We start from the raw sequence: 27785 nt of genomic DNA on the forward strand, positions 1-27785 counted from the left end.
AATGTTTGCTCTTTGTTATTTGCGAGAGAGAAATTCTGGCCACTGGTTCTGGTGAAGATGCCACAACAATCCCATGAGTGAATTGTTGATGTTATCAATATGTAAACAAAATGACATTTATAGTGCAGTGGAAAACTCCTTGTGCAACCCTTTTTGGTGAGGTGTTAAAGAACTAATTTGAAAGCAAAGTCTGTGAATAAAGTATTATTTTTCATTCCAGGCCTCTCCTCTAACACCACCAGCTTATCACTGAAATCACTGCTAGTATTTACCTCTGGATTCTATATATGTTGATCTTTAGCACAACACAATGTTCAGTCTTCTGTTCATACAAATTGTCCCCAAGTGGGACATTAAAGACACTCCATCATGTTCTGCACATTCTCAGCTAAAATAAAAACTTCAGGGTGGATCTAACATAGAAGAGAGAGACTGTTTCAACAACAGCCGCTTTTATAGGACGAACCTCAACTCCAGCAGGAGGAGCAGCAACGTCTTTCACGTGGTGAGGAGACGACAAGGAAGACGGAAGTGGAGGCAATTCTGTTCAATGAACAACAAGACAAAAGCATGAGCAATATGTAATGGGAGGCGTGCGTCTCTACATTTATATCAATACAATAACAAACTCAGGGAAGAAAATGAGTTAAAAGGTCGGACTTCATAGATAACTGCAGAGGACAGAAGATGTAGTAAATGAATGATGAAACCTGAAGGACAAAGAAACTTTTGTTAACTGGACACCTGCTGTTGAAGGTCACTACATGACTTCAGGAGGCTCAGGTAACTTTAGACCTGGTTTACACAACGTTTCACATGAAAACTCTTTTTACATTTTTGTTTCAGAAAAGTTTTACATGTCAACATTTTGAAAATGACGTCCGCTTCGGCAGCAACGCTGAAAATAATGTTTTAATGTAGGACCACCAGTGGGTGCCTTTTGTTTTTGTAATGAAACGACACCAATTAAAATGACAATTAAACCTTGACAATAGCGAGAGCACAGACATTCTTATTGGACAGACGACCAAGTGGGATTGTTATTACAGCGACTGTCGACTATTAAACTACCAAGTCCCAGGAGAAGATGGACTGAGAGTCAGGACAATCTGGAGACAAACAGTGTTTTCAAAAAGTCCCACCTTGAGAACCGGTTCACTTTTTCAGTGGCTCCAAGGAGCGTCGTCGTGTAAACAAACACCCAAAAGTATAATTTGGGGTTTTTACTCAAACGTTATGGTGTAAACAGAGCCTTACCTTACAGACAGCTGTTCAACACATTTCATTAGGTTTAGAAACAAGAGTTATTCAGAAAAGGTCAAGACGGGGTCTTACTGTTTGTTTGCAAGGCGTCCAGACGAGACCACAGAGAAGTCTCCAGTGATTCGTCATGGGAGTCTTGTGCCACAGGTTTGTGTTGACTTCCGGAAGGGTGCATGACCTTTGACTTGAGGAAAACAAAGTGTTAATTATCTCTACAATTCATTTCATCTCAGTCACCTCTTGGTCGTGTCCAGCCAGCAGTGAATGTGTTTACCTTTTTGTGAAGTCGTTGTTCTGCAGTGTCTGGTGGCCGCTTCTTTGGTTTAGAAGAAATGCAGGCGTCCCTGTTGGTCGAGTCGGGGTCAGCTTTAATCTTGATCGATGTTTTAATCTGGATATGTGGAAAGCAGCAAAACAATGATGTAAGGAAATGTCTTGTATTGAAAAGTTGGACTGACGGTGCAAAAACAGACCAATCTGTAAAGATTGCCTTAAAGCTTCCCCACACTGGGAGATTTAATTTGAACAATCTTTAGTCGCCACAGGCTCTCACACTGCACAAGACGAATGTAATTAATCATGTCTGCAGACTGTATGAACACACGCTGAGTTGCAGGGGTGGTGGGGTGGTGGTGGTGGTGGTGGTGGTGGTGGTGGTGGGTGGGGGGTTGCGCAATCACATTCAAGTTTACCAAAACATACACATGGACGGAGCCTCATCGTTGTGGCATTTATATGTTTGGAAAGAAATCCCGAAAATGGAGGAGGAGGAGCTCCTGGACGTGATCGTGGTTGTTAGATTATTTTAACTTAAATTCTTCTCTGGAGTCTGCCATTTTAGCTTCACTGTTAGAGACAATAGGATTACCTCCTCCCATGTGTTTTCCTTCCATTTTCTACCATGATAGTTTCATTGATACTCAAGAACAATAGTCTGTTGATGTGTAAACAAGGAAGTGACTGCAAACTGGAGCCCGCCTCAAGAACAGAGTGCATTGTGATTGGTGGAGAATGGAAAACAGGAAGTGGTCACAGGAGGCGGTTCACAGAGACGGAAGGAAGACCGCCTCTCTGATTCAAAAGTCAGTGTTGGTGTAGAATCTCACCAACAGCACCCACTAGTGGCCCAACATAAAAACTGCTCAATGTTCAGTGGTTCTGCTGTTTCAGTGCAAACGGACATTGTTTTCAAAACGCTGTTGTGTAAATGCCAAACTTCTCTCAAACGAAAACGTCCAAATGATTCGCTTTCACCGGAAGAGTTGCCATGGAAACGGGGTCTGACTTGATAAGCAAAGTTTAAATGGTCAGTACTTACTGTTGTACTTGTCTGTGCCAAGGGCTGCCTGGGCGGCTTGGATTGAGGCTGATAAGGAGAGTCCTCCTGCTGCTGCTTTACGGCACCGAGAACACAAGTTCAAGACATTACAAACACAATAACTGGCTCCAGTTTAAAATGGGTTAAAAAATGGGAACGATTGAATTTAATGAGCTGTTTGATCTATGAAACAGTCAAAGACGAGAGATAAAACAATGTTTAGTCCTCAACACAAATGCTGATTTTCCATTGTGTTGTGATTCTGAAATCAGATTATTTTCACTTAAACAAAAATTTATTGTTGCTGCTCTTAAATATAAAAGACATTTCCAAAGAAATGTTTTATCATGGTAACATCTGTCAGTGCTTTTTACAGCTCATTTTGAAATTACAAGACAACTTGGACAATCAGGCGTGACACTTTGTTGTAGAACCTACCACTGTTGGTATTTTTCTGTTTCACTGGGTGCTCACCTCCATTCTCTAAAACCCATTCTCCTTTAGGCATAGTGGCCATTTCCTCCCAAAACAGCTTCTCCAGCACCGTCGCCATGACGTGGACGTCCTCCTCACACTGAGAGGGGAAAAATAAAACGGTACAACTTTATCAGGTCAAGTTCTATAATCTGATGTAATCCAATACAACAAGCTTCATGGGACATTTTAAATTCACAAAAAGTAATAATGCTCAGATTTGGGTGGGACCATCAGAAAGGTTTCTATCCTACTACAAGCTGATTTCAGAGTCTGTGGTTCGTGATGGCATTGAACTGGACAGGATGACATTAGAAACGTCTTACAGTAACATATTCTTAAAAAGAATAAACACTGCAAATCACATCTCAAATCAAAACCATTGTTAAAGAGAATTTTAGGGCACAGATCGTTTCATGTTAATTATATTTAGGGATCGTTTCAGCCACATTGCTTAGTGATTTAAATTACACTTGGCAGAGATATGAGCGTTTCTGAAAATTAGTACTATATTGCAATTACTTCAAAAAGTAGTGGTGATCAGTCACTTGTCACCAAAACTGAAAAGTAACTACTAAATTGTCAAAGTATCTCTTATGTTATATTGATCCCAGTTGTCAGCACTGTGTGGGCCAGGTCAATGACTGATGCATACGTTGATGCGTCAGTCAGTGGGAGAAAGATGCTGTGTCATCTGGATATCGGTTGATGCTAATGCTACAGACAATTCTTTTTAATGCTGCCGTCAAGAGAATTCAGTTTAGTCCAACCGTCATGATCCTTCTGAAGTGAGAAAGTTAGTGAAATAGTTCATTAAGATGTCTATGTTAATGCTCAAAGTGCACGTCTTTCCTCAAACTTGTCATTTTTGTTTGATTGTCGGACTTTCTGTTTTTACATTTCAGAATGATTGTTGAGGTCAAGAGGCAAGAAAAAGTTAGAAATCTGGCAGTTCTTCATTCACAATCTGATTTTAAACAAATTTGATCATTTTTATCCACCAAAATCTTTTATAAATTCATTTTAATATATCATAGTCTACATTTATTGGGAAAAGGCATCCTGATGACCCCAGATTTTTCTTTTTTTCAAACCCTGCACTAATGTGTTAATGCCAAATTGCAAATTGACCATTGCAGTTTCACTACTTACTGGGAGTTGTAGTGCGTCTGTGTCAACAGGACGTTGAAACGGCCATGAATACTCGTGTCTCCATATGGCTTTAAGTACCACGTTCTCTATGTAGTGCAGGTGGTTGGTCACACGTCCGGGCCGGTGGAGATTTGTCACCGGAGGTGGAGGCGGGTTGCAGGACTCCGTTGGAGGATAAGATGTTTGCATCCTGACGTCCACACACCAAGACAAAAGCAAAGATTTGAGTTCATCAGAAGAAATAAATGCAAGAATAAGGAGTAGATTATATAATCTCAGGCTCCAGTTACACGACGACGTTTGAAGTGAGAACGCATCGTTTTGCGCTGTCGCTTCAGAAAAGTTTCACGTTTACAAGTTGGATTGCTTTTATGGCGACTGTCAACTATAAAACTACCAAGTCCCAGGAGAAGATGGACTGGGAGTGATGACACTCTGGAGGAAAACATTATTGTTATTGTCCATCTACTCCTGCACGTGCAGAAGAAGTCTTTACTGTGGCCTATGGCCGTGGTGTGCACGCACAGCAGCAGAGACGGAGCCCAAGCCTGGTCAGAAAGTTGTGTTTCCTCTACATTTACACTCTGTCAATGGAGCAGTCGGAGCAATGTCAAAAGGTTCCACTTTGTTTCCATGACAACGAAGCTCGGAGCCACTGAATATGCAACTTTTTGAGAATGGCTCCCCGACACCCAAAAAAACAATTAAGGTTTTGTGTTTCCACTTGAGAATGGTGTGGTGTAAACAGGGCCTCAGTAAAACTGTCTGTTGGGCGACTGTATTAAAAAGCTTCCAAGCCACATCCCACACTGGACGGGAACTAAAAAATAGATAGGGACGAGATAATATAGCTGAGAAAAGTCCTTATTTTGAATACTGTGGTGCTCTTCTCCTGTGAAGTAAAGGAAAACTCAACTAGTTTCACTGTTGAAGCATTTCCCAGCATTACTAAATGTTCCTGTATCCTCACTGCTGCTTCTCTTTCTCTCCTACAGCCTTCTGCTCCTGAAGCCACCAGAAAACATCAGGTTCAGTAAGAAAGCGTCTCCCAGCATGTCTTCAACCTGGAGACCGAGAGCTCCTCAGCTGGACACTTAAGACCACAACCCAACGTGACCTGGTACGTTTAACTCAAACTGAAGGGTTTTTTGTGAAAACCTCAGTCCCACACCTCCTTAATAGGATCAATTACATCAGTTCTTAATGCAAAAGAGACAAATGTAAGTGACAATATGAACAAGGACAAGAGAAAAGACAAACGTAAACAAACACTATAATACATGTCGGAGAAGGGGGCAGGAAAAAGTTTAACTTGCACTGTTACCTTCTGACAATTGTACAATCCACAAATAAAATGTGATATTAAACAATAGTTGCTGCTGCTGGTATGTTTTATCCTCATGTTTTCCTTCCAGTCAACTCACCTGACTAAATGGTACAGCAAGACCTTCATTTACAGTGAGAAGTATGGAGAAATACTCACACTTCACTCACATTCTCCTCACTCAAGGCCGCAGGATTGTTTTGTTTTTTGTTTTTGTTTTTTGTTTTTGTTTTGGGGAGGGGGGGGGGGGGGGGGGTGTCACGTTCAACAAATATGAAAAACTATCGGGGGTGGGGGGAATGGACTTACTTTAATAGTGACAGATGCATAGAAAGTCATTTTACATTGTACCTACACAAAAATTTTAAAAAATACAACTGACCTAACTGCCCCACCTGCTGCTCCACCAGGCCCAACATATCCATTTATTACTTCTCATCACTCCGGTTTTACTTGGCCGATTAACACACTTTAACAACTGGTCACAAGATTAAACTCCCACCTTCCGGGGGGTGGTGGTGGTGGGGGGTCCGCACACTGACTCGGTACCACGTAGGTCTTAATGTATTTGAGAGATTTCATTTCCTTTATCTTAGTACTTGTAAAACAGTGTGAGTGGCCTTGTGCTGCTCTAGAAATAAATAACTGACCTCGCCTTGTCTTGAAGTCTAGAAGTGAAGCAGATGTGAGGAGGATCATGTCTTCAAGGGTCGATAAGTGACTGTCCACACTGGAGGTCAACAAACCAATGAGTTGAACAGTCCTCTGCATCCAGGAATGATGTCACAGACCAGTGGTTACCGGGGCAAACGGGTCTCTTCAACAGCTAGCAAACATTTCCAAAGCTGGTAAAAACCTTTAGCTGGTGCAAACTGAATGTTTCAATTGATCAATAAATGGTGGCTGCTTGGACAGAAGTTCACAGCTTAATGAACGGTCAGAATGAGTTCTGCTCCTGTTCCTCCAACATTCTTATGGGAGAAACAATGTTTGATCACATTCAATCCCAACCAAGAAAAAGGAAAGAGAAAATGAATGATATGATGACTTAATTGACCACAGTGGCAAGGCCGTAGCTCGGTGGAGGCTCAGGGGGCTTCAGCCCCCCCACCCAAGCAAAGTCAAGTCGAGTTTTTTCATTGTCTTTTTTAAGGAAAAGCGTCTTCCAAGCCATTGCTCAACCTCCCTTGTTCAATCAGTGCCGCCCTCTACAGCCAATGAGCTTCATCCAAAACAGACTTTTATTGTACCATTTCATTTCAATAAAACATGAGAAATAGTGTGCACATTTCATAATGAAAGGTGAGTAAAATGTGCACGACACGTTGGGCGCAGATTCTGAATGCAGCTCATATGATCCAATATTCAAATGGATGAAAATCCAGCTGCCAATAAACTTTGAATACAACGTTGTTGGACCAACCAGATCGTGTGAAATTACTGAAAAGAAGTATAATAGGAGATGCCCGGCTGAGAGTGTGCATGCAGCTGACTTCTCTGGTGGTCAAAGAAGAGAAGAACTGGCTGGACCACCAGAAGAAGACCAGACTAGAGATGAAGTTCCTGATTGATGGAATCTTGTTTTGGCCTGAGCGGGCCTCCAGAGTGACGGAGAGAAGGCCACGGTAAAGAGAACAAAGGCCACCAGAACACCAGAAACGACGGAGGAGAGGGAGAAGGAACGCAGGAAGGAGGTGGAGGACACAACAGAATATAAACAATGAAAGAAGGAAACTCCAGCACACCTTCTCTCTCTTCCTCTTCACCTCTTCCCCTATCATCCCCATCAATGCTTTAAATAAATTCAGTTTTCATGATAAATCTGTGTCGCCGTATGATGTTTCATGTCTGTGGTTCCACTGCAGCTCAGTGCTGCAACCAGGAATTCACTCTGTTCTGTCGTTTGAATTATTGTTGAACTTGTCTTTAAAGGTTTGAGTGGATGTTGAATTCAGCCCACGACACAAAGAGGTTCTGGACAAAGTCATTACTGGATATTTATTTAAACTGCCACAGTCTTTTTGCAGGTTTTATCTGCAGGTTGACTTTTTGTGCTCAATCCATTAATAACTTTTTAATTAGTTTAGCTTGTTAAACTTCCTCTCATGTCAGATATTTCATCAACTAAATCTCTTAATTCACATTTTTTGACAACTTTAATATGAAATCTTGTGTCATTTTATACAGATGTTTGGCTTTTATATTTTTCAAATCAGAACATTTATGGACGAGGAATTCATCAAATAATATTGTTGGTACATTTTCAGATGCAGTTATGTGTATTTTATACATAAACACAGTATGAAAATAATCACTGTCAGCTGGACGTCATACTGAAGCAAACAATGGCTGAATGTAGAGAACAGGAGGCAGGTTACGGGGCTTCCTGCTTGACTCCTTAACTTCACATTTTTAGAAGAAATTCTGCTCTTGTCATTTATAAGAGGAATGTAAAATTACTTATTTTTAGTGTTTAAGGTCAAATATAAATTGATAAGTGGAACAAGAACAAGAGACCAACTACAGAAGAGACTGATGTAGTTGGTCTCTTGTTCTTGTTCCACTTATCAATGCTATAGTGCCACATACATCGCATTTCATGTCATTTCAAGGCACTTTTACTGAGGAAAAACTCAACAATTCCACGTGAGCAAACAAACACGAGAGTGGAAAGGAAAAATTTCCTTTTTTCAGGAAGAAACCTGCAGAACCAGACTCCAGTCTCCACGGTCCGAGCTGGAGGATAGAAGGAGAGAAAAGGATAGGAGAGTGACGGGCAAAAAGACAAATCCACTGCAATTTAAGAGTAAAGAAAACATTGCACCTCCATGCAGAGAACTGTTGTCTCACTAAAACAGGATTTTCATCAATATAAAACTGCACCATCTTCACCAGGCCACACAAGCATGTCTGATTGACTGGACGAGGAACTTCTTGTGAAAAAAAACCTGCACAGTGAGAACATGAAACTCTGCAAAGAAAGGTTTCCAAAATATTAGTGCCACATAAATAAATAAATAAATCAATACAACCACTTACAACAACCAGGGCAGAGATGGGAAGTAAATGATTATTTTGATGTTTTCTTACTTCTTCCTCAAGCTCACCTGGTTGTTTTTAGTCCTGAAAACAGGAACATTCAGTTGTTTTTAAGAAAATTAATCATTCTGAACTAAAGTGTTTTGTCTTGTTTATGTTTTTTGTTTTTTTTGGGTGGTGGTGGGGTGGGGGGGGGGGGGGGGGGGTCAACTTTACTATTTGTAGTACAAGAGATCATTTTAGGAAAGTGTACAGGCAAGAATAAGAAAAAAAGAATCTGATTTTGAGAGTTTAAGAGAAATGATCGTTATGCGGTCTTTAAGTCCACCAAGCTTATAGGACCACTGACATTTATTTTTCAGATTTGGGTTAACTCTTACTCGCACGCATGCATGTGTACAGGGTCAAAAGATGACAAGATAAAAGGCAGACACACCTATTTACCTATTTAGTGTTTTTTTTCGTTAAGTTTAATTTAATTTTATTTGTCACTCAAAACACTAATATTCCCCACTGCAGCCCTGAACTCCCATAAATAAATAAAAATTTAAATAATTCAGTACCATTCTAGCACCATTTGTGTTATTACCATAATATGAATAGCATTATTATATATTTATTGTTTTTCTGATGATTGTTGATGCCTAGTAGCACAAATAAAACTCATAGTTTCTGGTTTTGCTTCTAGTTTATTTCTGCTAAGAGTCGTCGCTTCAGCTTCACTGAAGATGTTTTTTCATCTACTTTCCTATTGTAATTTGAATGCGGCATCATTTTTTCTTGGTAAACAACTTTCATAGGTATAGGATAAATCTTTATGGAGGTATTGGTGAAAAAGGCTTGAGCACTTGTAAAAGTGGAATTTATAGTTGTGTACCGTGAATTTGTAGTTGTGTACTGTGAGTTGTGTACCTGTAGAAGTTTTTTCTCTCCACAAGTACAACACCACACTTAAACATTGACAAATTCTTAAATACAGATGCACAAATCCTGTTTTACAAGTCACAGATTAAAAAACTGTCAAGCTCACGTTTTTCCTACAATTGTTGCAGTAAATTTTGGTGAATATCATATTTGTGTACTAGTATCAATGTGAAGTTCTTCCCCACCAGACACAGATTCTGTTTTCTTCATCTACAAATCACCTGTTTCAAAGGAACCCACCCACCTGTTCCAACGGTTCCCTCATCACACACACTTTGCTTTCTTACTCTTTATAACATTATAGATCTCCTGACTGACATTTTGTCATCACAGTGACCTCAATATCATCTTTTAATCACAATAATTTTGTTCCTAGTCCTAATCATGCATTATTTTCAGTGCTAGTGTTTGTAGATGCTATTTGATGTATAATTCAAAAGGAGATTTTCTTCCTCTTCACAATGATTTTTATTGAAGGCATTATTTCTATTTCTCCACATTTAAGCCATCCTGTTTCTAGGAGCAGTGGCATCTCCAGCTCCCAGGGATCTGACCCGTGACCTCTGGGGTCAAGAGTCTTTCGGTGGCGACCTGTCAGCTGTATGGATTCGAACCTGCGAACCTTTATACCCCAAGACAGCTTGTCGAAGCTTTAGACCACCACTACCTTATTTCTTAAAAAAAAAAAAAAAAAAAAAAAAAAAAAAAAAAAAAAAAAGAATATATAGCAACAAACTTATTTCCCAGCATAGATCCGTTTCGTAGTGTGAGTCATTTTCAGGTTTGGGTTTTTTTTTTAATAATTTTTTTGAGTCACATCGCAGGAACACGAGAAAGACCTCGTAAAGAAGGGCAAAATACTAAGATGCGTCACCCGGACAATTCTCTTGAACACTAAACTACAGCTGGAGCAGTCCGGCCTCTCATTGGACAAGACGAGCAAGCTCTCTCCTGATTGGCTGTCTAACGGAGTGACGGAAGATTTGATTGGTTGTGTAACTCCCACCCACCGCCTCGGGCCCTCCCCGCCTGTGTCGTCGTAGCTTTCGCCTTCCTCCTGCTCTTCGCACGCTAATATCTTCACAGCATAAATTACATGTAAGCATACACTACATTCGCGAAAAATGGCAGCTGACGAATAGGAAAAAAGTGGATCTTCACTCGAAAAAAGACGGCACTGGTAAGTTTGTTTGTCGGAATGTGGGTCTCGGAGTTGAGCGAGTAGTGAGCTGAGTGTTATTGTCCTGGATCATGTGAAAGAAAGAGTTCTCACAGGGTTAACGCGAAGGTTAGCCAGCCGAGTTATTAGCCAGCAGCGGCAGCTAGCACGTTAAACGGTCCCACTTGTCAACATTGGGCCCGGGCCATTACCGGCCGCCGCACAACCGTGATATTACACAACCGAGGCTGGCTGTGAGGAGCCAACCGACCGATTCAGGATGGGAAAACTCCGGCTTTCTTCCTCCGTAACGTAACACGAGAAAGTAAATTACAGCTACCTGCTTTCGGCATTTAGCCGCGCGAGCGCTCACTATCAAAGTTAACATTGGAAGGCTGCCGAGGGCTCAATGTTCACGTTGGTGATGTTAAATAACCTTTTTAAGTTGTTTTACAGCCAACCAAAGGAGTCAAACTTTCCACATAAATTACATCGTTGGGTACTGTGTGTAATAACCAGAAGAGCAGTGTTTATTATTATAAACCATGTGAGCGTCTTATAATGACGTAATAGAACACATTTTACTGTGAAATATTTGATTTAACCTGTGTGCGGATTGTAAACAGTCGTTTCAGCTGAGGACACGCAGTCCCCTTCTTTTCTGTTTAGTTTAGTTTTTTGTTTTGCAGCCCCTTCCTTTATTTCCTCCTCCTCATAAAGAGCAGACAAGGGGATTTACGTTACAGTGAAACGTGGAAATACGGAGGGAATGTCCACAAAGTGAGAGAGGGCGGCCCCAGCAAACCGCAGGCCCGTCGGTACACCTCATGTGAAGCCCACTGTGGGTCAGGCTTCCTCTGGCAGTGGAAAATCACATCAGTGTGTGTGAAAACCTTCTGATATGGCTCACTCTGCCGAAACACGTCTCCTCCTCAGGACACACATCCCTCCTGGCTGTCCATATGTTGGGTTTTATTCTTCTTCCTGTGGTCCTTCTGCATCTTCTTCCAGTTTAAAGCAGGTTATCGTTTGATTCCATGTGGTGTTTGCTCTTATTTATGTTTTGCGTCATGACCGAAGACAAAAAGGTGATGCTGCTACTGAGATGTTTGTCAACCTGGCCACAAATGGTTTGTTGTATAGGTCAGAAAGAAACCATTACATATTAAAGCTTAATCTACTCTTGGGATGAATCCACTTTTTGTTTTTTTACATTTACTAATATAGCTAGATCGGGCCAGATTTAATTTTCTATAAATCACAAATCAGAACTTTCAGTGGAGGTATGCAGGGATCACAATGTCGGCAAATGTACTATAACAATTCTACCACATCTCAATCAGTCCGCCTTTACCAACTTTCTGTGTTCATGTTGACAAGGGCAGCATGATGAACGGATTCCTGGTCTTTTTGTTTGGACCTGGAATATTTTTCTTGTTTGTGAGTAAATAATTTTATTTCAAACCTGCACACAATACAGCTTACATAACATAACATAAAGAAGTACATGGTTTGAAAAGGGGATGGATGAAGCAAACGCTTATACAATTCCAATCCCCCCAGCCCCCCTCACAAGACACAACGTCACAATATACAGTAAAACACAGAATCATCACAACAAGACAACGACCAGCCCGAACACTCTCTGACCCCTCACCCTCTCACCCCTCTCCCTTAACGCTCACAGCTGAGGGCATCAGTCTCTCTTCCAAATATCTTATCACATTTCTTTTAAACGTTTTTATAAATTGGACAATGGGAGAGCAAACTCTGAGCTCCTGGGCCAAACCATTCCTCAAAAGAACTCCCCGCACTGAGATTATTTGAGCTGTTTTATAGTTCACTAAATCAATAAATTTTAAGACTGATGATTTAAAAAGAAAAAGTGGTCATTATATTTTCCTTTATGAACAACTCTTATAGCCTTTTTTTGTAGAGTGATTAGAGGCAATAAATGAGACTTATAACCATTTCCCCAGACTTCTCCACAGTAATTTAAATATGACATGAATGGTACAGTATCATGAGGGCATTGTGATTGAGAGCATGGCTCACTCTCCTCACAACACCCACACATTTTGCAACTTTTCTCCACAAATAACTACCGTACTATGAGTTTTCCAAAAGATCCTCTCATCTATCACAACCCCTAAAAATAAATTTTGTTGAACTCTTTCAATTATTATGTTATCAATGGATAACAGTACAGTAATGTCATTTTTTCGGTTTCCAAATAACGTAAACTTTGTCTTTTTTAAGTTCAATGGTAACTTATTTTCATTAAACCGGTTTTTTAGTTTATTCATTTCCTCAGGTATTTGTTCCAAAAGTTGCTCCAAGTTATTTACTGAACAAATAATATCCGTGTCGTCCGCAAAAAGTACAAATTTCATTCATTTAGATATTTTAACAATGTCTTTAATATACTTGTCTGTTTATCTTTACATTAGACGAGCTCCCACACCTGCTGCTCTGTTGAGCACAATAGCCACGGAAAATGAATGAATGTGTTTTGACGTCAAACTGATAGTTTGGATGTATATTTAGACAAATGTTGTGGGTGCAGCTGCTGATTTCCATATTGTTAAAGATCGTCCTGTGTGCCTTGTGGTAGGCCTGCTCTATGTGAGTGACCAAGGTGCCTTCAAAGTGATTTAGTACGTTGAATTTTCTCCTGGTAATGCCACATCACCTGCTTGACGAATGAGCAGAGGAGTAACTGAGTACTCATGCTGTTTCTCAAGAGAATGAGTTGTATTCACCTGTTAAATAGTACATTTCATTTGATATTTGTGTTTGCAGGAGGAAAGTACACGGGCCCAGAAACGATTCTGGGTGAACATCCAGCGCCTTGGTCAACATCATAAACTCACCACCACTGGTCATCATGGGGAAATCTCCGCTAAAAGGTAAGACGTCAGCATTTGTCTGTGCGTCGGGGAAAACGGGGCTTCTGGCTTTGGTCGGGTGGTTGTTTGGAAAACAAAAACAAAAGTTGTGTCAAAATTGGTGTTTTCTTAATGCGTGCATGGATTTACTCAGGGTACTCTGGTTTCCTTCCACGGTACATGGATAGTGTGTGTGGTTGTGTGTCTCTCTGTGTTTGTCCTGAGCTGGACTGACGGCCTGTCCAGGGTGGACCGTGCCTTCTCCTCGAGTTAGCAGGGATCGGCCATGAGGATGGAAAGATGGATGTGAAAATTGATCATTTCATCAAATAGTTTGTGCCACTCGCAATAACCAAGCTGAAGTGGTAGCTATGAAGAAAACTGAGTTATGCTCTAAAAATACAACGTAAACTAATAGAATTGACTTCGATATTTAATGACGTTTGTTGATTTTGACTTTCTTAGACTTCGATATTCTACAATTGTACTTTCTGTTTGTGTGCACCTGCAATGAGGACTGTACCTTTAGCTCCCAAACTGTTCTTCAGGAGTTCATTTGTACATTTCCGTATTTCCAGAACGTAACTCTTCTAGAAGTTTGTTTTCTGCCTGGTTTCTTTGTGAACAGCCTCCATCATGACATGCAGACATAAGACAGAACTTTAAAATGACCACTTCATTTCTTGAAGAAAGAAGGTGGGAGAGAGATGGATTATCTGTAAAGAAAAGTCTTTGTCCTTCAACATTTTAGAAGCAAAAGATGGTAAAAAGGAGAAACCAGGGAAGACGGTTCCACCAACGGGCACAACGCCTGCTGCGACTAAAGGTGAGAGTTCAACTAAATATTAATTGTTTTTCTGAAACGCAATCCCAAAGTTGAATTTGATTAAAGCTGCTGTCCTGGGTGTTTATATGATAATAAAAGGCTCCTAGTGGCTTTATCACGCCCTTTCAAATGGCAAACAAGTGAGAGGATTGTTCCTCTGACGACTAACAACCACTTAAAAGAAGACACATGCTGTTTTCTAAACTTTCAGATAATCCGTCATCTGACCGACATAAACAAAATCTACAGCTGCAAGGTTCACAGACTGTTTATAGATTTTATTCTGGCAGTTCGCTCCCATCAATACCTCAGTCCGACAGTTTGATTCAACAGGTTCTCATTATCAAAATGTTTACTCTTCAGTCTGTCTTGAATGTCTTTCAGATGCGTTCAGCTGGGAAGATTATCTCAAAGAAACGTCATCGACACCGGCTCCACCAAGCTGCTTCCGTCAGGTATCTCCCCTGGACTTTATTGAATATTTAGAAGAAATAAATCACCCAGTTAGAAACTGAATCTTTTAGATAAAATCAAAGTTAACCTGGTTTTAGTTATTTATATTTCACAATAGTTCATTATGACAGAGTATATATATTTAAACAGGCCACTGTTTGGTCCTTCAAAGGCTCATAACACACACACACACACACACACACACACACACACACACACACACACACACACACACACACACACACACACACACACACACACACACACACACACACACACACACACACACACACACACACACACACACACACACACACACACACACACACACACACGCAGAGTCTGTTGCTGTCGGATGGAGCCTCCACCAGCCTGAACAGGCACGACTCTCTCACTCGGCTCTGCAGCCTGTGATTTACAGCTGAGCTGTCAGATTACGATTGTTTCTGTGGCTTTGGTGGTCGTTTAATGTGGTTTCATGAGGAAGTGCAGTCTGAATCACAGCAGGCCTCACAACAGTGCTCATGGTCACTGATCTGATCACATGACTGCACTCTGATTATATGCAGACAGGTTATTTAGAAACTGAATTGCTTCAGAACTGTACATTCTCATACTGTTGCACAGAGGTATACTACTTCTCTATTCAGTGGATTTATTCAACATTTTATATTGGAGCAGTGCATTACTACAATGTGTATTGTTTGTCTGATTCCTGCAGGCCAGAGTCCCACCCACCAATGACTTCAAGGTTGGAATGAAGCTGGAGGCCCACGATCCACGCAATTCCACCTCAGTATGTATTGCCACAGTGATGGGATTAACTGGAGTTCGTCTGCGGCTCCGACTGGACGGCAGTGACAACAGTAACGACTTCTGGAGGCTCATCGACTCCTCGGACATCCAGCCTATTGGCACCTGCGAGAAGAATGGAGACATGCTGCAGCCGCCACTGGGTAATGCTTGAAGACAAGAGCAGAGTTTGTATCACTGCAACAGGAAAAACGTCAGTCGATACATAACAGAACAAAATAACTGGCATCCGAATTATTTATTAAGGTTTTCCAGTAGTTCGTCATGTACTGTACCGGAATTCATCAGCTGAAATGATTTAAAAAAAAATACCACAACATTCAAATGGGTTTGACAATATGATAAAGTTGTGTGCATCAAGATTTACACCTTTAAAATGCAAGTTACTTTAATCACTAGTAACTGATGAGCAACAACTTGGTGTGCAGGTTAACTCAGGTTACACAGGTTTCTTATGGATGCTGTGTGTGGTGGTTTAGAGGCCAGACCCACCGATGGGTTCATTTAGTAAGAACTAAACTACCCAATAATACAGTATAATTACTTTAGTTTTTAATATGATACATCAAATATCCTATTGCACCAGTGATGCTACCTGAATACAAAGGTATGTATCAGTACTGGACCGACGTGCCGTCTGAATTCACTGGGATTGTTTTGTCTGCAGGATTTCGGATGAACGCCTCCTCGTGGCCCATGTTTCTCTTGAGAACGTTAAACGGAGCAGAGATGGCCCCTGTAATGGCCTTCAAAAAGGTGTGTCGCGTCTCTGAAAAGAAGCGTTGCAAACATCCACGTACCAGCAGCTGTGGGGTTGAAATCAGGATGTTGTACCTTCTTCCAGGAGCCTCCAAGGCCCCCGCAGAATAACTTCAAGCCCGGCATGAAGCTGGAAGCAGTGGACAAGAAGAACCCGTATCTCATCTGCCCCGCCACCATCGGGGAAGTGAAGGGCGACGAGGTGTTCATCATGTTTGACGGCTGGCGGGGCGCCTTCGATTACTGGTGCAAGTACGACTCCCGAGACATCTTCCCTGTGGGATGGTGCTCTCTCACCAAGCACAACCTGCAGCCACCAGGCAACAGTGGTAAGTGTTGAACTCTAGGTGGCAGCAGTTCACTGCTTGAGACAAAACAATGAGGTTTGAGTCAGACGCTATTGTTATTATCAGTGTTTCATTCATGGTCAATTACTCCCCCTGCCCCCCGCCCCCTCTCTCTCTCCTCCCCTTCCCTCATCCAGGAAATTGCACCCACAACTAAATAAATATAAACACCATTAACATTAATCATGTTCTGTGGTTTCTTAGTCTGGCACAGTGAAATATACACAGTCTAATTTCTAGCAGGTGCTGGACATGCAGTGAAAGAAATCTTGGCTTGTGTCTGTGGTTGATGGATTTAACTCTAAAACTGATCTTCCATGTGACCCTCAGGTTCTTGTTGTTGGTTGTTAATTGTCCAGCTCTATTGCTATTTTGCACTTGTACATGTGACGTGCTTATTTATCCACATTTCTTTAATGTTACACTCACTGCGCTGTCTGCGCTCTATAAGGCTGCCAACCAACAAGTTCATATGATGTGTGTGCGACTGGTTACCTTCAGAAAGGGGCTTGTCCTCAGCGTTGAGCCAACGGTTTTAGTAGAGAAGCTGTGTGCTCAACGTGAAGCAGGATGGAACAGGCTTGATTAGAGAAGGGAGGGCTGAGATGCAGGGGCAGGATTTATGCTCTTGCTGTCCTACCTGTTTACATGGAAAACAATGTTTACATAAAAGCTGCTCAGTTCATCTCTGCTGCACGTCGCCTACATCTCAGTCTCTGGGGGGAGAAATCTGGCTTCAACAATCAAAGACTCTTGTTTCCTCCAACTTACTTCTCTCATCTTCACAGCTCCAGGGGTTTTATGTCAACTAGCCTTCAGTATTGGCTGTATGCTCAAAGTACGGAGTACTTTAAACCTGCACTCATTCGTGGTCGATCTGTGAACCCGGCTTGATCTTTCCAATGCAGTTGCGCTTATGCTGCATAATGGGAACTCTGGTTACTCTGCCGTCTTTGAACCGTTGACACTGAGGGTGTGTCCGAATAGACCTGAATAATAATCTCCTTTCCTATCCACTTTTCCTGATGACGTCACAGGGTTCAGGAAAAGTGTTAGTAGACTTCCTAACAGAGTTAGGAAAAGGCGATCACGCTGTTTTGACAATCAGACCACACTTCCACTAGGTGGCGTAATAATAATCTGACGGTGGCACAGGTTAGTGACGTCTGCCGTGTTGGAAAAAACTACACAGTTCTGAAAATGGACTACAAAAAGCGCATTTCTACCACTTTCCCCTGTGGCTCTAACGGCTGATATAATCTCAAATATCACAAAGTTTGAATTGAAATCTACGGTAAACGGCTGCCAGGTGAATAAATAACCAATCAAACTGAAAATAAGCTGCACAAAAACTTTACTGTGTTTGTTTTACAACATCCACATAACATTCATAGTTTGGATCTTGGTTTTAGATTATTTAAAGTTGTTCAAGACAGGACCCCAGCTAGCTCAGTTGGTAGAGCATGAGAATCACAATCTCAGGGTAGAGGGTTTGTGTCCCACGCCTTCCCGTGGGCTCACCACCTGCAGGAGGGTTCTTAATTGGTGCAATGTGATCTGGGTGACGGTGCTCAGACTGTCACCCGGAAACAGATAAGCGGGAGAAAATGGAAGGATGGATGGATGGATGTTCAAGGCAGCTTTGGTAACTTAACATGATCTGCACTGAGTCATTGTGAGTTTCCTTGAACGCTCGGCTGAGCAGGTCCCTTTAAATGTTGTCGCCGCAAGGAATTGTGGGGCTTCATTATCTCGTCTCCTTTGGTAAAGGATGCATCAGTGTTTCCTAGGCTGAAGGAGGTTCTAAAAGAAGCATTGAGCCTCTTTTTCTTAGCTTACTGAGGGTTCGAATGTTTCTTATAATGGCCACCACTTAAACTCTTCTGGGGTTAAGGAAAAGTGGATAGGAAAGGAGATAGGAGGGACTATTAGGAGATAGGAGGGACTATTAGGACACACCCTGTGTCTCCCAGCATGGCAGGTTAGCTGCACTCGCTAAACCATCTGTGTCATTTGTCAGGATGTTTTGGCAAAGCATTTTGAGAGCATTATTAGAGACATTGAAGAGACTGTATGCTGGGTTCTGTTAAGTCTTCAAATTCTGGTGTTTATTTTGCAGAAATAATATTCATTTCCTTAGAAATATTTTAATAGTATGAATATAATGAGAACTGCCACTGCTCTTAAAGGGGACATATCATGCTAAATCCACTTTTTTAGCCCTTAAATGCATTTTGTTGTATATTTAGAGTGTTTAGAAGTACAGAAAAGTTCAAAGTAGTCTCTTCAGGTGCTCCGTTGATATCTTTATATTCTGTTTTGGTCATATTTTGCGATCCGTTTCGATTTTTCTATTCTCTATTACGTTTTTTGAACTATTACGTCACAGTATTCCCGGCGGAACAGCCAAATTAGGACATCGACACTTCGAGCAATCCGCCATTTTTGTTTCTCGCTGCGATTTTGTAGTCCAACCTAAGGGTGCCGAAGTTACGAGAGGATAAGTCGAAATGTTCGGTTGTTGGATGTAGTAACCCACAAGCTTCGTTACACCGTCTCCCAGCATCAGAACCTTTTCGAAGTGCCTGGTTGAGTTTTATTTTTCACAGAAATGTACCCACATCTGTGGGTAAGGTCATTTTTGTGTGCGCGAAGCACTTTAAGGACGACTGCTTCAACAACCTCCGCCAGTATAAAGAAGGATTTGCCGAAAGACTTGGTCTGATTGAGCGGTCAGTTCCTTCTATCTATGGAGACGACGAACAGAGCACTTCGGTAATCTGTATATAACGCTAAAAAGTGTGATGATAAGACGTCCCTGTCATTGTTTTGTTAGCATTAGCAGTTGCACCGTCTTCATATGTTAGCGCTGTGTGCTCGTTTTAGATTATAATGTAACTTCTGTGTTAAATAGTCGTTGTAATACAGGCAGTATTGTAGTAGTGGGCATGGATGGAGAAGTTAGTGTAAATATAGAAACACACCATTGCGTTACATCCATATGAAGACGTTGTTCTTCAGGTGCATCATCGTCATTTTCATCTCGCTCCGCCGGGTCCGACTCTGGCTCCAACATGTATGGCTGGATGGACAAATCTTCCGTTGTTGACATTTTGTAAATAATGTGTGAATATAAAGTTTCTTTGCCACTAGATAATTGTATCTGTTCTATCAAACTACAAAGATGGCCGAACAGGGTGGCGTTGAACCGAGTGTCACCTCTGCAACCTGGAGAGGAGGAGGGGTATGAAGTGTCTCATTTGCATTTGAAGAGACCGCCCCAAAACGAGTTGCTCTCAGAAGCACATCAGAAAAGGGGTAGAAAAGGGGCCTGTGGAGCTCTAATAATGAGGAATTCAGACCCAAGCATTGCAGTTCCGCTTTATATAGACCACAACTGTATGATTTATATGTAAAAAGGAAGGATTTAAAAGCATGATATGTCTCCTTTAAAGGCTGTAAGAAACTCTGTTATGTGCACTTCCCCCCTGCCAGTTTTTACAAAACCTCTCAAAGGAAAGCCGTGGGGCATCATCAAGAGGTCGTAATTTGACACAAGCCTCGGTCTTACTGGGAAATTCATGATCAGCTGATATTAGTTTGTTGGGGCATTCTCCAAACTGAACTTTCACATCATTCTGAAGGCGAAACTACACTTTAATATGAACATTTAACATTGATAAGACATAAATATGTTTCTGGTCAGTTATTAGAAAATCCCAAAATACAGAAGGATCACCAACTGAAAAGGTTGTCACTGGAACTCTTGTTTCATCTTTATGGTTTATCGTTATGGAATCCAATGTAATGTATTCAAGGATATGGTAAGCCTTCACTGCATGAAAAGTTGTAATAAAGCTTCAAAAATGCACAAGCATCTAAAGCTGTGCGACATAATTTGGAGCTCTTCCCTTTCCTTTCAAGTAATTTGATGCTCCCTGTCCAAACCCTGATTGGCACCAGATGTTGTCTTTAATTTGACTTTAATCCGAGCCACCATGATGAGAGACGATGGCTTCCTTCGCTACTCATTCTTCATATTTATTATCCTCGCCCGAGGCAGACATAACTCTGTACTCCATCTATGGAAAGTTACATTTATGCAACCAAGCAGACCAGAGATCGCTGCCAACACTGTGTTCACTTTTTTCTTTTGACTCCAGCCATGTACGTTTTTTTCCCCACAAATGCACTTCTAGTTCTCTCAGGCTTGTTGTAATTAAGTGACGTCGTGACATAATATTGAATGTTTTTCAATGTTTCCTCCGTTTGTGTTGTTGTTGCAGTTACTCTGCCAAAGAACCTGCAGATTCTCCCGATGTCTCCCTCCAAACCCAGCAGGCGCTCCATGCAGTCACACTACAGGCTGCCCAACCCTCTGCCGCCCCTCCCCGTCAGGAAGGGGGTGCGAGGCCGCCGGCCCAAGAACGAGACCATTGCTTTGCTCAAGGCCGTGGCCGAGGCGGCGGCCGCCCAGAACGGAGCCGTCCCCGAAGACGCCCAGCCTGTAACGCGCGTTCAGAAAAAGAGAGGGCCCAAACCCGGAAGCAAGGTGAGACCCAACAACAAAAAATGTGTTTACTTGTAGCTTTTCATGCTGCCGTTAACTGTTCAATACATTTTTCAGAGGAAGCCCAAGATTCTCCAAACACTTACACACCTTCCAAGCATCCAGGTTCCTCAAGAAAGCTGCTCCAGCCTCAGCTCGGTGGTCTCCACAGGTCAGGACTCAAGCTTCTGTACTGCTGCTGCAGCCTTTGTACTTCAGTGAGTTTAGTATCTGAATGTGCTTTTTGTGTTTGTGTGGTGTTTCAGTGTGTGTGTATGTGAACAAGCACGGGAACTGTGGCCTCCACCTGGACAGGAAACAGATGCAGCATCTGCCGGACCACTTTGGTCCTGGACCAGTGAACAGTGTGCTCCAGCAGGTGGTCCAGTCCTGTATAGACTGTGCCTACCAGCCCAAGGTCCTGCTCAGCGCGCTGCAGACAGACTCTGGAGGAGGGGAAGTCGTCAAAGGTAGAGCCGCCTCCGACTGCACAGGTACAAGTTGTTTCCCAGGAGATGGTCCAACAAAACCTTCTCTCTGTCACGGCAGTGAGAACAGACGGAGGAGTTCGAGTGGTCAGACTGCCGTCGGCGTCCAGTGCTTCCTTCGTGCTGCGCTTCTTGGAGACCATGTGTCGTCATCTGCAGTGCGACAACCTGTTCAGCAGCCAGCCGTTCAGCCACTACGCTGCTTATGATCGCAACAAGTCAGGTGCAGTTTTTGAATGTAAACTACAAGAATATAACTCAGCTGTTAACTGATCAATGCCTCCAGAAATATCTCTATTCACACTTTGTACTGCGGAAGACAAAATGCACAGCAAAATATAAACCGATACATTATTGATAGCGTCATGTTTTCCATCTCCTGGTTTCCTTCAGTAGCCTCTCTGTGCAATTCGTCTAACTTCACTTTCCTTTAATGCCCCATAGCGGCCTGTTTTATGAACTCCATAACACTTGAGCCCCTTTGTACAAGTTAAACGCATCATACTCATGACTGTTTCTAGAGTCTCTGCATGTCCACTGTGGTACCCAATCAACGAGGCTTTGAGTCCAGGTTTGGCTCTAGTAGGATCATGGATGATCTTCTCAACGAAGAACACAATCCATCCAACATTTATTAGAGCGTCATGAGTCAAACTTACACCGGGCAGTTGGTGCCTGCAGCAGTTACTTTCACATCACATTTGAGGTGCACCGGAGTTTGAATCTCACGTTAACAACTACCTTGTTAACCTGTAATAAAACTCTACCTGGCAGAACTGAGACAGGCTGGTGTGAAAACAAGACGTCTCGGATAGAAAATACCTGGCTGAGAAAAGCCCTCCATCTGGTTCCTTTATCTTTCTTAGAGGCTATAGGGATAGGGATATAACCTAAGACACTTTTCAAGAGAACGTCAGTACCTCTTAGAATGTGCAAACTCAAAGTATAGCAGAATGTGAGATGTTGGAAGATGATCTCACACACACACACACACACACACACACACACACACACACACACACACACACACACACACACACACACACACACACACACACACACACACACACACACACACACACACACACACACACACACACACAGCTCAACATGTCAACCAGAAGCAGCAGACAAAAAGCAGCAGTCCCACCACAACCTCTCCAGGAATCAATTCATGCAGTGTCTCATGCGGCGCTGCCTAATTACCAGGTTTCACCACAATTTGTTTTGTTTTGAAACTTAAAATGAGTGTAATATGTAGAACTTCTGGCCTCGTTTTCTACCCGTTTAGTTTTGTAGACGTTTGCTAACATTGTGTCTGTGTTGTAGTGAAAGAAGAAGCGCTGGACGCCCCCTCTCTGGCTCGGGCCAGTAAACGAAGTCTCTCCGGAGTCTCTCCTCCTTATGCAGCCCCTCTATCTCCGAAACATGTCCGCGCTGAAGCCCACCCCTCAGAAGGTAACGCCCACTTTGCACTCCACACGCCTCAACAGGTTCATGACATTATTTAGTGTGGGACACTGGAAGCACTGCTATTCCATAATGAAATCTTTACAAACTGTCTCCTGCTGTAGTAACATCCTCATAACTTATAGGGTGAATTATCTGTTGTTTATTATCAGGCTTTCAGTCATTCATTATTTTAGTATAGCAATCCTTCCTTATAAACACCTTATCTGACAGGATGAAGTTCACATTGTGCTTTTCTATGTGATCAATGTATTTGACCCTGTACAGTGAATCAGCTGTTACTCACTGCATTGTTTGGTACACTGAATGGTTTGAGGTGACAGAATAAACAATCAGGTAATTAATCGATCAGTTTTTGATTTATAAAGCATCTTTCATTACAAAATAATCCAGCCCAAAGTGTTTACTTACCAACACACACCCTCACAGAAGCACAGTAGACAGCGGGTGAAGTAGCACAGATAAAGCAGGCGAGGAAACGGTCAGCACAGGGAGCCACACACCTGGCGGGGGGTTTCTAGCTCGGCGTGTCTGTTTGTGAAAGTTAAGCTCATCTCTGATGTTCTCTTTTGAATGCTTGGTGTGTTTTTGTGTCCTTCCAGCAGAGACTCTGCCCCACGAGGAGAACGGCCTGATGAAGGAGCAGCGCTACATGGACTCTGCCTCCAACTCCATGACTCCTCGAGCCCAACCAATGCGGAGCTCCTCAGAGTATCACTCCAAGGCCAGCAGCCTCTACCACCACAGCAGCAGCAGCAGCACAATGCGCCGTCTGTCCTCCAACTCCACGGAGCTCAGCTCCACGCAGCCGCTCAGACAAGTTGAAGGTAGTCAGTGGGGAGATTATTAAGCGTTCACCCAGTGTTCTGAACTCATGATGCTGTCTCAGTGTGTGTGTGGGGCTGTGCCATGTCACAGTATTTACTATAGTACCAGTATAATTTACTTTTGTACTAAATTGGAAGCAATATAGATTTTGACAGTGGCAGTGTTTGAACTTGTTGAGCCAATGATGTGATGCGTAACAGGATGATGTATGTTTAGTGTGTTTACACAGGATATGACAAAGATGAGGGCTTTTCTCTTATTTCTGATTGAACATGGAGAAGAGACTGTGTTGAGGGCCGCTATAACCTGGATGTCTACACCTTTGTCGGCTTACAAGCTTCAGAATGATGCAGCCACAGTGATATAGACACACTGACTGTTGTGTACGACAGACTCTGTAACCATCTGCTTTTTATACATGAAACATTCACACCATCTTCACTGTCAACTATTGATTCCAAGCCACAAACAGAACAACATCTACAAGGACCACTCTGCCGTTTACCCCCCCCCCCCCCCCTTTTTTTTTTTAAATTATTTATTTATTTATTTTTTCACATCTGCTGTAACTGGCAGCAGCTACTGAAACTGAAAGCTGGTTGCCTGTTACCGTGGAAACGGGAGCTTGACGCTACATCAGAAGCAGTGGATCTATCACTCCACCATGTGGAGATTTTAACATCTATATACTGAGTTGTTGACATCCTGATGATTGTCCATTATATTTGGGGAAACAGTATGGCGTCCTCTGCCTTACTACATGTATGCCATGTGTTTTCTCCCGCAGTAGCCAGCTCCACCACCGGTCCTGAGGCGCTGGCGTCTGACCGGGCCAGTCACCCGCCGCCCGGTAAAAACCCTTCGTCCTGGTCCATCGAAGAGGTGATGCAGTTCATCAGAGACGCAGACCCCACGGCGTTGGCGCCGCACGCCGAGCTCTTCAGAAAACACGTGAGTTCATTGAACCCGACCGCGAGCAGCCGTTCCGTGCGAGCCGTCTCCTCGAGATAACCCCCGCGGCTTTGTGTCTCGTGCAGGAGATCGACGGGAAAGCTCTGATGCTGCTGCGGAGCGACATGATCATGAAGTACATGGGTCTCAAACTGGGGCCTGCGCTGAAGTTATGCCACCACATAGAGAGGCTGAAGCAGGGCAAACAGTGAGCGGCCCCCGCCAGCAATAATAAACACCCTGAAGCGTCGGCGGTTGGATCCTGACTGGTGGGGCGTGCAGGCTTCACTCAGCTTGGAGGACACAGTCAAAGTTTCAGCTTCACACCGGCGTCCAGTGAGGAGAAAGTGTGGCGTGCGTTGCTGACACGTTACCTCATCAACCTCATCAGTGAACACGAGGCTGTTGGAGTCTCTCAGACTCACGACCTGAGATCCCAAAGGAAAAGGAGCCCCGGAGTGTTTACATTGCATAGCACATGTGCACATGTTTGTTTGCTTTCTCAGTACGTTTTGATGGAGATTAAATCTTTTTATTCTGGTTTTGGATCCCCAAAGATGGAGAATGTTCTTATATCATGTTTTTATCATTGTGGAATTTCCCGTTAAAAAGGAAGGATTCCTATACTAAAAAAATGAATGACTGAAAGCCTCCGACGTTCTTCCCCGCTGTCGAAGAGGCTTTGGATGCCGTTTCTCATGAAGTGTTTATGGTATCTTCCTCTCCGACGAACTCGGACGTCATTCCACTTGTTTCGCACGATCGACTGAAGTTTTGAGCTTTTTGTTGTTGTAGTAATAAGTTCTTCTCTGACACACTGAACTATTTGTACGCGCCTACCGCAGATTAACCGCCTGCTCCGTCATGCAGTTAAATGTCAAACCATTTGTATCCTCAGCTCTGGGTTTTTTCAATTTTGATGGACAGAATGTTTCAGAGGTGCAAGTATGATATTTCGAAGGGCTTTCTTACGATGTAATATTTTTATTTGTCACGTATTATTATTAACTCGATGGTCTGCCTGCGACCTCAGTGTTGTCTCTCCTGACCATTACAATCACTGTTAACAATGAGAACAGATGTGTACAGTTTTATGGGTTTTAACCATGAATATCAGCTACAGAATGTACATTTTGTAGAAACTTAATATTTTAAGGAAATCATATACCTAAGTTAGAGATTTGAAGATAAAGGGGATGGGGTGAATATTTCACAATGGATTCCAGTCTTCTTTTTACTACTTAATGCAGTGCTTTTAGTTGAGATACTCCCAGTACTAGACTCTGCCTTGCTTTACCTACGACATTTCTCAGGTTTACGTGGTCTTTGTTAGTAAAAGCTTTTGTAGCATACTGTTTATAATATACTTAAAGGTATTTTTCCTGTTACCCCCCCCCCCCCCCACACACACACACACACTTCTGCCCTCATTTAAAAATAAGTCTTGTGCCATATAATCAACATAGAGTTGAAGTGCTGTTTTTCTCCCTCTTGCATCTTCTCTTAAGTACTTGAAAAATATGTGTTGCAAAAACACTGCAGTCAATTATGTGACAACAGATAAACCATGTGTTTATGATATTGTGTATTTTTGTTTTATATGAATCTTCCAAAAATTAAAAGGTGTACGTGTCTTAAATGATTACAATCTAGTTTTTTTCATCGAGCATCAGGAAATCTGGACGTTACGTACAAATAGAGAACTTTGGCTAATAAGAACAGCAACACCCACATTAGTGTTGTTTTGGCAGGAAATGTATGCAGTAAAGAAAAAACAAGGTACACTGAAGTACTTTTATGTCATTGATGTTGAAAATGTGGCACAAAGTTTGTTCTGAGACGTTACAAAAAAGGGCTGTTTGAGTCTTCTGAGGTTGTTTTCATAAAGAGGAACCCTTCGACATGCGGCTCATGCCAGGTTTAGTGCTGCTGTGTTTGAAAGGAGACTTGAGATTCAGAGGATTCACTTTATTGGAGCACAGCAGAGTCAAAGTGGCTCCCAGCAGTTTTCCAACAGGCCATCGCTGCACAATGTGTACCATTAAAACCTCCAGTGAAGTTTGATAAATCCACATGTTTGAAACTGTTTTTAAAGTCCCGGTCAGGTCTGAATAATCCAGGTGAAATCTGAAAAAAATCCACATCTGGTTGTAAGAATCCAGGCATAAAAGTGTAAAAGCAGTTTGTTTGGCTCAGGCTTAGAACATCATAAGGGCTTTTTTTTTCCGAGAGGAGGTGACGGGGTTGATATAAACCCAGCTGTTACTGGTGCTTTAGTACTGTGGACGTGGGATTGCTCCAAGCTCTGTCTGCTTTCAACCAAACTGGTGCTGCTGGACTGAAGCGGCACAAACCAGCAAGTTTCAGAAAAGATTTAAATATGTATACAGAGATATGGCGTAATACCTCAATAATCTAACATTCTGTTCAGCCCGGTGTGCAGCGTCACCGTTAAACTGCAAAGTTTAAGTTGTGACAGAACAAGTTGACTGGACAGGAGGTTTAATGTGTGCCGGTTATTTAACGGCGCTTCACAGGCGCTTTAGCAGCCATTAAGGAGACCAATAACAACATGAAATGTTTTGTTGTGGGGCATTGCACACATAAAAAAGAGGCCCTACAATGTGTGTGCAGTGCACACTCGAGTGATTAAAGAAGAAAAACCATAGCTGTTTTCACAGAAGTCTTCCAATGCATGGTGGTTATATAACTGTTGTATAAGAGCAAAATAAGAGCAGACGACTTTTACTAAATATCAGC

At 42.3% G+C, this 27785-nt stretch overlaps 1 protein-coding gene across 2 annotated transcripts; it reads left to right on the top strand.

Moving 5' to 3' along the window:
- Positions 1-10576: 10576 nt before the first annotated feature.
- On the top strand, positions 10577-27089 carry LOC308115595 (sex comb on midleg-like protein 2). Of its 2 annotated transcripts, none has more exons than XM_080473182.1 (15): positions 10577-10674; positions 13456-13562; positions 14293-14367; positions 14752-14822; positions 15542-15776; positions 16301-16389; positions 16478-16721; positions 21026-21291; positions 21367-21460; positions 21555-21758; positions 21838-21999; positions 23106-23234; positions 23849-24073; positions 24862-25025; positions 25112-27089. In XM_080473182.1, exons 2-15 carry the CDS (start codon positions 13541-13543, stop codon positions 25235-25237), a joined length of 2106 nt encoding a protein of 701 aa, XP_080329308.1. In that variant the 5' UTR covers positions 10577-10674; positions 13456-13540; the 3' UTR covers positions 25238-27089. The 2 variants fall into 2 exon arrangements, with proteins under 2 accessions (XP_080329308.1, XP_080329309.1); XM_080473183.1 differs by having other exon boundaries at positions 10586-10674; positions 23852-24073; positions 25112-26668.
- Positions 27090-27785: the final 696 nt, after the last annotated feature.

This window comes from Lipophrys pholis (assembly GCF_963383615.2).
Source record: "Lipophrys pholis genome assembly, chromosome: 10".
Taxonomy (NCBI): Eukaryota; Metazoa; Chordata; class Actinopteri; order Blenniiformes; family Blenniidae; genus Lipophrys; species Lipophrys pholis.